General features: G+C 64.3%; 1 protein-coding gene across 1 annotated transcript in view; it reads left to right on the top strand.

The window, feature by feature from the left end:
* CPSF1 (cleavage and polyadenylation specific factor 1) overlaps positions 1-14,382 on the top strand; it is a 37,962-nt gene that overhangs the window by 10,988 nt on the left and 12,592 nt on the right. The window contains exons 5-20 of the mRNA XM_074943677.1: positions 268-348; positions 1,221-1,372; positions 2,306-2,452; positions 3,156-3,295; positions 4,407-4,517; positions 5,854-5,947; positions 6,911-6,998; positions 8,141-8,266; positions 8,904-8,955; positions 9,332-9,426; positions 9,787-9,861; positions 10,568-10,648; positions 11,463-11,552; positions 11,911-12,021; positions 12,549-12,690; positions 13,016-13,194. Coding sequence (XP_074799778.1) covers positions 268-348; positions 1,221-1,372; positions 2,306-2,452; positions 3,156-3,295; positions 4,407-4,517; positions 5,854-5,947; positions 6,911-6,998; positions 8,141-8,266; positions 8,904-8,955; positions 9,332-9,426; positions 9,787-9,861; positions 10,568-10,648; positions 11,463-11,552; positions 11,911-12,021; positions 12,549-12,690; positions 13,016-13,194 — 1,764 coding nt within the window. The remainder of the gene's footprint in view (positions 1-267; positions 349-1,220; positions 1,373-2,305; positions 2,453-3,155; positions 3,296-4,406; positions 4,518-5,853; positions 5,948-6,910; positions 6,999-8,140; positions 8,267-8,903; positions 8,956-9,331; positions 9,427-9,786; positions 9,862-10,567; positions 10,649-11,462; positions 11,553-11,910; positions 12,022-12,548; positions 12,691-13,015; positions 13,195-14,382) is intronic.

Raw genomic sequence — 14,382 nt, 5'->3', positions numbered from 1 at the left:
GGCAATGCCTCAGGGGGTGCTGTGCCATGGGGGCCCATCTTTCAGCCAGAGCATGAAACCAAGGGGCAGGCTGAACTCAGCTGGCCCTGTTCTACGCCCTGTGCAGGAGAGCCGCGGCACTTCTCCTGGGAGGTGGCTGCATTTCAGGCCTGGGCGAAGTGCTCCCTGCAGGCCTTTGAAGTCCATGGAGATGCTGTATACGTGGATGGTGCCCACCTGAACCGAGGGGCGCCATCTCGTTAACCACTTTCTCTTCCTCCTCCGTAGCTGTCAGTGGTAGAATACGACCCTGGCACCCATGACCTGAAGACCCTTTCCCTCCATTACTTTGAGGAGCCTGAGCTAAAGGTAGGTCCTTGTGTGCCGGCTGTGGGGGTCAGCACCTTCCTGTTCCCGCTGCAGCACGGAGGCAGCTTTGGGGGCTGTTCGGTGGCAACCACTAGCCCTGTGGCGTCGTGCCCACTCAGTGCTGTGAGTTCTGTGCTCCTTCCTATCCCGACAGCCCTGCCCTCTGCTCCCGAGGGATGGGTGTGAAATATGGCCAGGAAAGGGCTCAGCCCAGGTGTTTGGGCAGGTGTCCAATCCACGGGGCTGGCTGTTCTCCTCAGGCTGCTGTGTGTCAGGAAGAGGTGGGACCCTGGTCTCGGTGCTGGGGTGTCTGTGAAAGGAGGAGGCTGAGCTGTGCTGAGGATACTGGGGAGAGCGCCTCCAGGCCTAACCTCAGAGGAGATGTGGGTGATGGCCCAGCTCCTGGAGATGGGGCAGGCCCCCTCTCCCAGCACGGCTCTGCCACAATGGCCACCAATGATTCAGTCTGAATCTGAGCCACCAGTGCGGACTGAGACTTTCTGCTGTGCATTCAAATGGAGACAGCCTGCGTTCCACAGGCTGAGACCACTGCTTGGGCATCCCAGAGCTAGAGGGGGAGTGGGGAGTGACCCCCACGTGCCCTATCCCGTCCCCTCTCTCCCCCCTCGGAGGAGAGAGATCCATGGGTCCCAGCGAGCATCAGAGCAGACCTGTACTGTCTGGCTGCGTTCCCTGAATGAGACCTGCTATTCAAGGTGGCTGTGGGGGCTGGTGAAGCTCATGTGGTGGGGGGGTGCCCGCCCGCCAGCTCCCTGTGAGGCTCTATCGTGGGTTGCCCTGGGTTGGCGTGTTTGCTCCTGGGCCCTGGCAAGGCTGGTGTGACTCATTCTCTGCGCTGTCTGTGCTCCCAGGATGGCTTTGTGCAGAACGTTCACATCCCCAAGGTGCGGGTGGACCCGGATGGGCGCTGCGCAGTCATGCTGATCTACGGCACGCGCCTGGTGGTGCTGCCTTTCCGGAGAGAGACACTGACGGACGAGCACGAGGGGGTCATGGGAGAGGGGTAAGGTCCCAGAGCTAGCCGTGGCAGGACTCCCCTCTGCACTGGTGGGCACAGGGTGAGAGCCTATGAACTGCCCGGGCTAGGACATGCCCCTTGTCCCATTCCAAAGCTGGCAGCGTTCCCAGCTCCCTGCTGGCTCACGGGATCCCGTCATTCTGCTCGCCACCTGGCTTCCCTGCACTTGAGCTCTGTGATTGCGGCGAGGCCTTGCAACAGCCCGGCTCCCAGCTTTCCCCCGCAGGATGCGTCAGGGGTGGACTCCGGCACTTTGTGAAGTTCGCCACTGGAGTCACGTTTTCGGGGGAGGAAAAGGCAAGAGGGCGATGGGATCTGAAAGTCCCGCATCTCCCTCTGGAGGGAGGAGGGGCTGCACTTTGGCTGGGCTATTCCCAGTGCTGGCTGGGCTGGGAAATGTACCAAAACGGGTGCGAGAATAGGCAGGGAACCCTGTGGCTAGGATGGGGACGGGATGCTGCTGCGTGAATGGAGCCAGCCATCTCCTGCAAGGTGCATGCGCCCAGCACCGGATATGCCCAGGGTGGCCACGTTGGCAGTGTGCTGGGGATCCAGTGCGCGTGTAAAGAGCCGATTACCTGCGGGCTGCAGACATCAGGGTGCAATGTTCCATCTGGAGCGGTGCTGCCATGCCTCTCTGGTCAAGGAGCTGAGACCTGTATTCCCCACGGGCCTCGCTGCACCTCAGAGAGGACGGCAGCCGACAGGGCTCTGGTCACGCTCCAGCCACCAGGTCGCAGGCCCCTTCCGAGGGAGTGTGGCCAAGCATGGGGTGCCAAGGGGCCCGCCCGGGAGCTGCCTGGAGGCTGTGGGGAAGGTGCCGTGGGGGTGGCTGGGCTGGAGCGGGGCGGCCTGCTAGGCTCGGCCTCCCAGACTCTGTGTGACGGTGTTTCCCCTCCTCTCCCCGCCCAATTGCAGCCAGAAATCGAGTTTCCTGCCCAGCTATATCATTGACGTGCGGGAGCTGGACGAGAAGCTGCTTAACATCATCGACATGCAGTTCCTGTATGGCTACTATGAGCCCACCCTGCTCATCCTGTTCGAGCCCAATCAGACCTGGCCGGGGTGCGTCCCTCCTGAGTCCCTCCTGCCCCCCTGGGTTGCTGCCAGCTTGGAGTCCCAGCCAGCCCACTCTGGGCACTGAGCGGGACGGACCCCATGCAAGGCTGGGCCTGCTAGGTGCTGAATGGAGGTGCTGGAGGGCGACTTGGCAGGGGGTGCTCTGGTCTGAGTTGGTGCTGGGGGGGCGCTGTGCTGTGTCTCTGTGGTGGGGGAAATGATTTCTGTTTGCAGGGGGCTCTGGGCTGCCAGGGGCGGCTGGTGCAGCCCCTGCCGAGCTGGAGTGCAGATCAATCCCAGCAAGTGTCGTGGCACGACTCGCTGCCCGGCATGGACCCGCAGCACTGGGAGGAGGGGCTCACTGGTGCAGCGTGGAGGGGCTGGGGTGGTGGCACCAAACCTCGTGGGACCCAGCAGGGGAGACGGGTTCGCAGAGGTGAGTTGAGCAGCAGCAGAGACAGACGTAGTCACTGGGGAAACGGAGGACGTGGGGGTTGGTGGGGAGCACGTGACCAATGATAGTGAAGCACAGGGCAGCCAGCTTTCTGGGGGAGACCCCACCCCACCATTCTCCCCTTCCACCCACTTCCCGTGGCATCTCTCCCCGCTCGCTTCTGACGCTGCTACGGCTTGTCTTGCTCCGGGCTCCCTGAGCAGGCCTGGGGGCGGAGTGTATGTGAGCTGCTGTTTCTCCTTTCCCTCGGTGCAGGCGGGTGGCTGTGCGCCAGGACACGTGCAGCATCGTGGCCATCTCTCTGAACATCATGCAGAAGGTCCATCCGGTCATCTGGTCCCTCAGCAACCTGCCCTTCGACTGCACGCAGGCCCTGGCTGTGCCCAAGCCAATAGGTGAGACGAGCGTCTGCTTCCCATGTGTGGGGTGCGACCTGGCAGCTAGAGCATGACTCTAGCACGACTCCTGGGCTCTGTCCCCGCTCCGCTGCTGACCCTTTGAGGCCTTGGCCAAATTGCTCAGCCTCTTCGAGACCCTGGAACACGAGTCCAGTGGTTGCCTACCCTCCGGGGCTTGGGCGGCAGTGCGGGGCTTTGCGTGTGGCTCATCGGGTGGCGGGTAAGTGCAGGATCGTAGCATTATTACCGCCTCCCTGGTTTGGCCAGCCCAGTGTCTGGCTAATGCAGGGCACTGGCTAACGCTCGCCACCCGTACGGACAGAATGGCACCTGCTGTGCGGGGCACTCACTTCCCTGGAGCACGATATGGGGGGGCTGAGGGTGGAGCTAAAGGAGCCCCATTTCCTCCCAGACTCCTCTCCGACCATCTGCTGTCCCTGGAGCTCAGACGTGAGCCTGCATCACCAGCCCCGCCAGTTCCCCCCTGGGTTGGTGCAGAGAGACCCCTCGGTTCTGAGAGGAAGGGGTCAGACCCAGCCCGTTCCCCAGGAACTGGTGCTGTGAGTTCTGCAAATCCTTCCTCACCCAGCCCCAGGGGAAGGGTTTAGAGCACGGCAAGGATCCCAGGTTGATCTAATTTACCCAGCGCAGGAACCCACCCCAGTTTGGCCTGGGGGTGCCTCGTGCTGGGTCCTATGAGCAAGAGCTCCAGGGCAGTCCTCTGCGCAGTGTCCTTCCCTGCCGCCAGCCCTGGCCCTGCATGGGTCCTGGGAGAGCTGATCCGCTCATGCCGGGGAACGTGAGCCCAAGTCCCGACAAATCTTCCCTGAAGAATGGGCTGAACTGCAGGTCTAGTGAGGGGCGCTCTGGGCCGGGATCTGGAGCCCTTCGCCTTCAGCTCACTGTGCCCGGGCTGGCCCGGAGAGCTGCGTGGGGCCATGTGTGCAATGAGTCCATGGGTCTCACGCCAGCTGCCCACCCCGCAAACTGCCCTCCAGTCAGCACTCATGTGTGGATAGCATGGAGGAGCTCTGTCCCCAGGGCAGTCCCTGCTCTGCCCTGGTGTCCGCACCTCTGACACTTACAGCTGTGCTCGTCCTCTCTCTAGGAGGCGTGGTGATCTTCGCGGTTAACTCCCTGCTGTATCTGAACCAGAGCGTCCCGCCGTACGGCGTGTCTCTCAACTGCCTGACCACCGGGACCACGGTGTTCCCCCTGCGTAAGCTGGCGTGCCTGTCCTCCTCTTCGCGGCTCTCTGTCCTGGTCCTGGCTCAGTGTGGGATGGACCTCTGGAGAGGCAGTTCTCTGGGCAGAGCTTAGGGGGCGGATGGGCACCAAGGTGGGGAGATAGGCTGGGCGATCTTGGCCTGAGTGGGAGATGCCAGCTGCCGAAGCGATGGCAGTGATGCTGTTGAGGGCTTGTTACTGACTCTCGCCCGGTTGGGAGCCGGGGTCTGAGCAATCCGATGGCCGCAGCGCGTGTAGCCCAGAGAACGACTGTCCCCGGCCACTCTGGGTGTGGGGAGTTTGCTGCCGACAGCCCGTGAGGGGGCCTAGCTGTGGCGGGTAGAGGGGTGTGGTGCCCGCTTGGGGTGCTGTCGCTCAGTGATGCATGTGAGATGAGCCGGGGGCTCACTCCAGCTCCCGCCAGCTGGCTCCTGCATTGTCATCAGACAGGCCAGCCCTGAATGGCGACTCCACTGCCAGTTCTCCTGTGTCCCGTCCGGGTCCGGCTCGAGGCCTGTGGGCAGTGGGTGGGGGAAGACGTCCTGAGCTCTCCGCTCTGAGACCTTTCTCCAGCGCTGAATTCCCGCCTGCTCTGGACAGCCCGATGCCGCACCCACCTGCCCGACAGTCAGGTCCCTGCAGAGTGCTGCTTTCCCCAGAGTGTGTGCACGAGGCTCGCCCTGGCCCTGCGGGGGAGCAGAGCGCCGCGCTGGGAAAGGGCCGCGCTGGGAAGGGCCGCGGAGACAGTAAAAGTGACCTGCCATCGGTCCAGCAGCTGTCAGGCTAGAGACGACAGCTCTCGTGGGGCTGGGGGTGTGAACCTCCCCTCAGGACTCGGGGTCTGCTCCAACTGGAGGACCTGTTCTGGTGCCAGCTGCGGACGTGCTTTGTGGGGGGTCGTTAGTCTGCAAGGGACCAGTGGGTTAGAGTGGCCTTGCTCACCCGGGGAGACTGCAGCAGTGCCCGTGGGTCTCTAACATGCCCATCGGTGCGCTCCTTTGCCCTCCGATAGACCACTGCATCAGTGTGTGCCACAGAGGAGCTATGCCCCCTGTATTTGTGGTGCCAGGGGGTGTGGAGGGGGCAGCATTCAGAGCAGGGGGCCGCAGCATAGGTGCAGCCTATAGGCCCGATGCAATGCAGTGCGTAGAGCGGTGCATGCTGGGACATGTAGTCTGTGTAGGCCGTGCTTGCCAGTTAGCTGCCCCGGTTCCTTTCCCCCAGCTCAGGCACAGCCCTGGGGGTCGTGGTGGCATGGCCGGCCGAGCTGGGCCATGGGGCTGCGTCGTGTCCCTGGACTGCCACTGAGCAGGGCCCTCTTTCTGCAGGCATTCAGGACGGAGTGAAGGTCACGCTGGACTGTGCGCAGGCGGCGTTCATCTCCTACGACAAGATGGTGATCTCGCTGAAAGGAGGGGAGATGTAAGACCTCAGCGGTGGCCCTGGGAGCTTGGCCCGACTCTCCTGACCTTGCCTTTGGTAGCTGGGTCTGTCCCAGGGAGCTGGGAGCTTTGAACTGCTGCTGTTCCCTCTCGCTCCTAGTTGGGGGGTGGTGGGGAGGCCACGGATTCTAAATAGCCAGGGTTTGAAAGGAGCCGGCCCCCCCAGCAGCTGCAGGTTCGTAGGAGCTGTTGCGGGGGTACTGGGGGCTAGGTCTAGAGTGGAAGACTGGGAGGCAGGACTCCTGGGTCTGTTCATTTCTCTTCAGCGGCCCTGGGGAAGTCCCTGCCCTGCGTGTGCGTGAGGCAGGGATGGTGGCACCGGCTCGTTGGGTCGGAGGTGCTTCTGGGTGGTGAACCTGTGCACAGTGCGGCCAGCCCCTGAGAGGAAAGGGATGGGCGAAGGGCCACAGGGTGGGCTCTGCACACGCTGCTTGGCATGCCCTCTGGGGGTCCCCGGGGGGCAAGAGAGAACACTAGTGGCTAGGAGAACGGCCAGCAGGTGCCTGCGGTTTTGGGGAGCTCATGGTTTGACTCTGATTCGCTTTCCTGCCAGTCTCCACGGAGTTCCCCGACCCCAGCTTTAGAAACTCACCTGTGCAGAGCTTTAAGCCCTGGTGCTCTTGCTGTGACTTCGCCAGCATGATCAGTGCCCATGCAGGGGTTCCCCCTCCCCTGTCCATTGCTCCCGTGTGCTTCCCCTGCCACGCAGGGCGCAAGCTCTGATCTGCTGTGGAGCTTGGCCCCTGGGTGCCGCCCTTGCGGTGTGGTGCGCAAGAGCTTGCCCTGGCCCCTCCCCAGGCTCCTGAGCCGTGCCCGGCTCCGCAGCGGGCGCTGATTGCGGAGCCTGTTTCAGCAGCTCGTCAGAGCTTCCAGCTGGTCCACAGCAGCCCTGCGGGACCCGGGACAAGCTTCTGGCCTCACCGCTCTCCCTGTCTCTCCTTAGCTACGTCCTGACTCTCATCACAGACGGGATGAGAAGCGTTCGCTCCTTCCATTTCGACAAGGCAGCAGCCAGCGTCCTCACCACCTGTGTAAGCTGCTGGGCTGAGGAGGGGTGTCCCGGGGGGCCTGTCACGGGGGTGCTAGTAATTGCCTGGGGACTCTCCTGGACCTGGCTAGGTGGGATCCCAGCTCTTGCCTTGTGCCAGGCTAGTGCCTTTCTCTTTGCCAGGGTAACTGGGCTACAGAGACCCTCAGCAGGCAGATGGGGGCCATGGGGCTAGGTGCCATGCTTCCCAGGTGGCTGCTGGGCTTCCAGGCCAGGCCTACGGGGGATCAGTCACTGACCGTGTCAGCGTCCCTGCGAGTGACCCATGTGCTCCAGGGGCTCAGAGGAGCTCGTGGCCCCAGGCCTGGTCTCACTGCCCTCTCCAGGGCATGTCTACACAGCCAGTGACAGCGAGCCGCCGAGCCTGGCTCCACAGACTCCGGCTTATGCCGCCGCTCTAAAAAGAGCTGTGTAGGCTTGACAGCAACATCTATGCGGCTCTGGGAGTGCCAGTGCGGGCGGGCGGGCGGGCTGGCTGGTGCGGGCTGCGTGGCCGGGCCTGGGGGCGAGCGGGCTGGCTGGCGCGGGCTGCGTGGCCGGGCCTGGGGGCGGGCGGGCGGGCTGGCTGGCGCGGGCTGCGTGGCCGGGCCTGGGGGCGGGCGGGCGGGCTGGCTGGCGCGGGCTGCGTGGCCGGGCCTGGGGGCGGGCGGGCGGGCTGGCTGGCGCGGGCTGCGTGGCCGGGCCTGGGGGCGGGCGGGCGGGCTGGCTGGCGCGGGCTGCGTGGCCGGGCCTGGGGGCGGGCGGGCGGGCTGGCTGGCGCGGGCTGCGTGGCCGAGCCTGGGGGCGGGCGGGCGGGCTGGCTGGCGCGGGCTGCGTGGCCGGGCCTGGGGGCGGGCGGGCGGGCTGGCGTGGGCTGCGTGGCCGGGCCTGGGGGCGGGCGGGCGGGCTGGCTGGCGCGGGCTGCGTGGCCGGGCCTGGGGGCGGGCGGGCTGGCTGGCTGGTGTGGGCCGCGTGGCCGGGCCTGGGGGCGGGCGGGCTGGCTGGCTGGTGTGGGCCGCGTGGCCGGGCCTGGGGGCGGGCGGGCTGGCTGGCTGGTGTGGGCCGCATGGCCGGGCCCTTTGTGTCCGAGTCCCAGAGCGGCTCAGGGGTGGATCTGTTGAGCATCCATTTCTCTGCTCCCCTCAGATGATCACAATGGAGCCGGGTTACCTGTTCCTGGGCTCGCGGCTCGGTAATTCCCTCCTCCTCAAGTACACGGAGAAGCTGCAGGAGCCCCCCGTGAACGTCGTCAAGGACCCGGCCGACAAGCAGGTCAGGGCAGCCCAGGGCCTGCGGGTGCTTCCTCCTCCACGTGCTCTTCGCCCCGCCCTGCCCCTCCTGGGCTTCTGCTGTGGCCCAAGCCAGCCTGGCTACATTCCCTGCATCGCTGCTGCGCCGTCCTTCGGGGGATTGGCCCAGCGGCTGCTGCGGGTCAGCGTGGCGAGGGGCTACGGGGCATGGCTCTGTGACCTAGTAGCCGTTAGCCCCACGTCCCTGTGGTCTCCCGCTGGACAGCTGAGGAACTGGAGGTGATGAAAGCTCCAGAAGAGGTGCCAGGCTCAGCCCTGTCCCAGACCATGGCCAGCCCAGTGGGCAGCTGGGCAGGCAAACCCCACCTGCCCACCCTTTCTCTGCCCAGGTGTCTGTCTCCAGCTGGTCCCTGGCCTCTCTGGAGGCTGCCAGTGTAGGGTCTGGCTTGTACCCATGTGCTGTGGCTTCCCTTAGAGCCGGCCTGAGAGCCCCCAGCTCCTCCCACTGAGTGGCTATTGCCGTGGGTCACTGCTGGCCTGGCCATCAGCAGCAAACAGCCCCATCCTTCCTCCCATTCGCAGAGTGATTGGAAGAGTTGGAGCCCCCTAGCTCGGGGCCAGAGGTGGGGAGTCACTGCTGGCTTCTCTGTTCCCCACAGGAGGAGCCCCCTGTTAAGAAGAAGCGATCGGAGTCGTCCGGGAACTGGGCTGGTAGGTGGGCGCCTCCTTGGGGGCGAAGGGGTCCGACTGAGCCAGTCTCTGCGTCCCAGGATTGGCCGGGGGTGCCTGGCAGCGGCTGCCCAGCCCTAGGGCCGGACCCCCATGCACCGCAGTGCAGGGGAGCTGGGGGTACAGTGTATGCGGGGGACACACGAGGCTGGTGTGGCTCAGGGTGGGGGAGCTGGGGCATACAGTGGGGTGCAGGAGGCTGGCGTGGCTTGGGGCAGGAGTACAGGGGGGCACAGCGTTGTCCCAGGCTCTGGCTCGCTGTTGTGTTGCGTGGGGAGAGGGAAGCTAGTGTGGCTCGGGGCAGGAGTACAGGGGGGTGCAGCTCTGTCCCAGGCTCCGGCTCACTGTTGTGTTGCAGGGGGGAAGTCGGCCCCGCAGGACGAGGTGGATGAGATCGAAGTGTACGGCAGCGAGGCCCAGTCTGGGACCCAGCTGGCCACCTACTCCTTCGAGGTACGCACTCTGCGGAGCTGCCTGAACACCCTGGACCTGCCGTTCTGGCCGGGGGGGCTGGCTGTGGCCTCCTGCCCAGCGGCCTAGGGGGGGCTGGCAGCAGCTAGGTGGGACCCAGGCCGCTGCTGCCCCAAGGGACTGAGCTCTTCCCTGAGCCGAGCTCTCCCTAGGCTGCTCCGCTTGCTCATCGATGTCAGCCCAGGGGGTGAGTCCCCAACCACTTCCCCAGCAGCCTGACACGCCCAGGGCCCCGGCTAGGCAGTGGGGGCTCTGTTTCCCCTCCCATGCTGACCCCCTCCCTCATGCCCCTCCCTTGAGATGGCCCCCGGCAGGGCGCTGACCCCCTCTTGAATCTTGCAGGTGTGCGACAGCATCCTCAACATCGGGCCCTGTGCCAACGCAGCCATGGGGGAGCCGGCCTTCCTGTCCGAGGAGGTGCGTACCGCGCCAGAGCTGACGGTGCTCTGCTCCCCTCGCGTCCACGTGCTGCCTACGGGTCCCAGCAGGCCATGCTCCAGGTGGCCTGGCTGCAGTGCATGCTGGGATCTGGAATCTCCCTGGGCTGCTGCCTGCTATGGGAGGGCTGTGCTCTGTGCAGCTTGAGCCAGGGTGGCATTTGACCTGAGCTGACAGCGCTTTCCAAGACCCCCCAGTCCTTCCGATCCTCATTCTTCTCCCTCTGCCCCCTGAGAACAGCCAGCACGTGGGCTGCTTTGGGAAGTCCAGTCCGGCTGTTCCCTCCTGTCCTGTCTGATCCCCCACAAAGCCAAGTCACTAGCAATGGCCGTTCCCAGCTCACTGCCTGCCCGAGTCCCTGTCGCTGCAGGGCGGGAGGTCGGGACTCTGATAGGATGGGTGCAGGGGCTGGAGTAGGGCTCCCTCTGTGCTCTACGGAGCCGAGGCGGTGAGAGCCAGTGGGGTGAAGGGCGGGGGGCTACAGGGGGTCTGGGGTCTGTGGAGCCGTCAGCATGCAGGAGCAGCAGCCCCAGGGCTGGGTGCCAGCCCTCCAGCACAGGGCCCGCAGGAGGCGGTGGCACTTCCCCTTCGCAGCAGCCAGTCCTGGGTGGGGGGGACAGCGGGCTTCCCTCCCTTTGGGGGTGGGGCAGCTCCTGACATCCGGTGCTTGACTCCATGGCTACAGTTTCAGAACAGCCCGGAGCCAGACCTGGAGATCGTGGTTTGTTCAGGCTATGGGAAGAACGGGGCCCTTTCTGTCCTGCAGGTGAGCACAGTGCCAGCGGGACGGGGAGCATCTGTGCTGGGGGGAGCCTAGCCCCAATGGGCGGGATGGGTGGGTGGGCGAGCATCTGTGCCGGGAGGAGCCTGGCCCCGATGGGTGGGAGGGGCGGGCATCTGTGTTGGGGGAGCGTGGCGCCAGCGGGGGGGTATGTCTGTGCTCCGGAGTGAGCCCGGCACAGGCAGGGGAGGCGGAGTCTGTGCCCAGGGGTGAGGGTATTGTGTGAGCCATGGCTGGTCCAAGTGTGGCATGGGGAGGGCTGTCACCGTGCCAAGGCCCCACATCCGGGCTCTTGGCTTCAGGCATCCCCGCCCTGCAGATCTGCCTCGAGGCTATGGGAGGGGTGGGGTGGGGTGCGGTGCCTGGCAATCCCTGCAGGGGGAGCGCCCAGCAGGGCAGAGACGGGCCGTGCCTGAGGGAGGGGGGTGGGGAGGAGCAGACAGGGCTGGGGGAGTGAGCTCTGCTACCCCAGGTCGCTCGGTGGAAGGGGGCGTCTGGCGCTTGTCACGGCAGGGCTGGCTGGCACGTGGCCCCTTCTCTCCAGTCTAAAGGCGCAGCCACATGACCGCATGCAATGCTGCAGCTGCTGGGCATACAGGGCTGCGTGCTCTCTGCGGGCTGCTCCCTTGGCAGTGCACATGGCGAGGGGTGGCCCGCGGCTGGGCAGAGTTTGGGCTCCGTGCCAGTGTTCAGGAGCAATGGGGGTCTCCAGGGAGGGAGTCTTGGGTCTCGGCGCTTCTCCCACCAGGGCTGGGGGGACTGGGAAGCTGCAGTTCTAGCCTCTGCCTCGTCCCAACAGAAAAGCATCCGCCCCCAAGTGGTGACGACCTTTGAGCTGCCCGGCTGCTACGACATGTGGACCGTGATCTCGCCCCAGAAGAAGGAAGAGGTCAGTGGGTGGCTGCCTGCGGCTTGGAGGGGGAGGCTCTGGGTTGGCCCATCAGCCGCCTGCCCCTAGAGCTCCTGGCAGCTCCGCTGGCTTCCACCAAGCCCCAGTTCCTTCGGGCTGATCCCAGCATGCCAAGGACTCGCTTCTGGGTGTGCTCCTTCGCTGTGTCTGGCCTGGCGAGGCAGGAGATGTCTGTTGGAGGAGCCCCCCCCCCCCCCCTCCCATCGCTGGGGTAAAGGCCCCTGGCTGGGCTGGTTAGCACTGTGCCCCATAGCACCCCATCGCTGTGGGCTCGGCTCCTAGGGACTGGGGGATGCTGTGCACTCCCAGGGCCCGGCTTCATTCTCTCCTCCTGCAGGACGAGAGTGCCAAAGGGGAGACTGTAGAGAAGGAGCCCAGCCACCCCGAACCTGAGGACGATGGCAAGAGACATGGGTTCCTGATCCTGAGCCGCGAGGACTCCACCATGGTAAGGGCCCTGGCAGTGACGCCAGCCCAGGCAGCTGTCCCCAGGGGACTGCGGCACTGGAGTGTGCATGGAGTTGGTTCCATCTCTGGGGAAGCGCCCCTGCAGCAAACTGCCTCAGAGGCCAGGTAGAGGGAACCCAGGTGCACTGTGCTGCTGGAAGGGCCGTATTCGGGTGAGAGAGAACAAAGGCCCTGGCCCTTTTCCCGGCATGTGGGGGGGGGGAACCTCCCATCCAGCTTGGATCGTTCTGTTCCAACTCCCTGATTTCCCTGTGGGTTCATCAGGACATGGGGAGCTTCGTCTCCTGCCTTCCCTGGTGTTGCTGGGCTCTGTTAATCAGCTGGCATGCTCCACCTCGGAGGTGGCTGCATTGGGGGGGTGAGCGATCGGTACCTGTCCCGTTTTTAAAGGGGCGGGGTTGGCTCCTTGTATGCCTGCTGAGGCGACAGGCAGGCGGGTTAGTGTAGGGGCTCGGGCAGGGTTGGGCACCCTCCGCGCCGACTGCCCTCTGGCCTTGTGCCCCTTAGATCCTGCAGACGGGTCAGGAGATCATGGAGCTGGACACAAGTGGGTTCGCCACGCAGGGGCCCACCGTGTTTGCAGGCAACATCGGAGAGAACCGCTACATCGTGCAAGTGTCACCCCTGGGCATCCGGCTGCTGGAAGGAGGTGGGCACCGCGGGTGGGCACCGCCATGTCTCTTCCTGCCGACCCCCTCAGGCCGGCCTGCCTGCCCCGGTCACCATACTGGAACCGAGCAGCTGGGGCCATCTGCAGTGGCTGGTGCTGGTGGGACTGGTGCATGCTGGGGACCTCCATGGCCCCCCATTCTGATCTGGGAGCAGGGCCACCTTGGTCTATTCCCCATGGGGGGATGCAGGGCTGGGGGAACCCGTTGCTCCGATCTGAAGGGGGGTGCTGGGTTGTCGGGCTGGGGCTGGGCCTTTTGGCCCTGGGCATGGCTGTGGCTCAGCTGGGTGGCTCTGTCTTCCAGTGAATCAGCTGCACTTCATCCCTGTGGACCTGGGCTCCCCCATCGTGCACTGCGCCGTGGCTGACCCCTACGTGGTGATCATGAGTGCCGAGGGCCAGGTGACCATGTTCGTGCTGAAGAGCGACACGTACGGGGGCAGGACGCACCGGCTCACCCTGCAGAAGCCCCAGCTGCACCACGTGAGTCTGAGCAGGCGGTGCTGCTGTGGGGGACAGGCTGCCATGCCCCTGTCCTGATGTCTGTGTGACACTGGGGCTGTCCATCGGGGTGGGGTGGAGGGACACGCCCGGGTGCTGTCGGTTGGGGTGGGCATGTGCGACATACCAGGGTTCAGTCCAGACCAGTGGGGAGTTGTCACCCCAGCCCTGCCCTGCAGCCTTGGCTGCTTCACAATGCCTTCCTGCTGTAGCTCCCCCCAGAGCAGCCCACAGCCTGCCTGCCAGCATGTGAGCCACCCCCTGAATGTGTGTGTGTGACTGCAGCCTGCCAGCCACACCTGGGTTGCCAGCCTCGGTTACGCTGCAGGGTGACCCCAACACACACCCCCAACCCAGTCCCGGATCTTCTCCCAGAACTGTACGTCCTGTACTGCCCAGCCCACTCCTGGGCAGGACAAATACTTTCCTTTAAGGGAAGAATATGCTAGTATATTATCTCAAATAGTTATTCCGACGCTTCGGTTGAAACACACGGGATTAGATAAAACAGTAAAACAAGTTTATTAACGACACTGAGAGAGATTGAGTCCAAGTAATGAGGCCTAAAAGTCAGAAATGGTCACAAGGAAATAAAGACCAGACATTTACTAATAACTAACTTAACAAACTATATTGGATTCAAGCAAAGTTTCTCACCACATGCTCCAGCAGGTTACTGACCAACCCCCTCCCCCAGAGTCCAAGGCCTGCTTCCCTTGTCTCTTTGGGAGCAGTGAATGCGATGGGCAGGGAGAGGGAGGCTGCGGGTGTTTGTCCCTCAGTTCTATAGTTTCAGGCCCCCTCTGGAAAAACGATTCCAGCTGGGCACCAGGAGACACAGAGTCTGTGTGGAAGGATGTTCCCTGCTGCTTTTCCTCACCTGTTTGAACTTACTTTGTCTTCCCTCCCTGTTCGATGACTCTGTTTACTCTTAAATGCAAATTAAGCGGAACACCCATTCCTTGCTGTAGGACAGGCCTGTTTGCCAACGTCTGCCTGGGGAGGGGCGTGGGGTTTGGCATGTGTGTAAATCGCACCAGACAGGGGAATCGTATCACACAATGTTGCCACACGCACGTTATCAGGCTGATACTGACCAGCCCGTGATGAGTTTTCAGTGGTCCCTCACCAGGCGTACCTTGTACTGAGATGGTCACAGTAGCGAGCAGG

Source organism: Natator depressus, chromosome 2, assembly GCF_965152275.1.
Source record: "Natator depressus isolate rNatDep1 chromosome 2, rNatDep2.hap1, whole genome shotgun sequence".
In the NCBI taxonomy this organism is placed as follows: domain Eukaryota; kingdom Metazoa; phylum Chordata; order Testudines; family Cheloniidae; genus Natator; species Natator depressus.
This window is presented reverse-complemented; position numbering and strand designations above follow the sequence as displayed.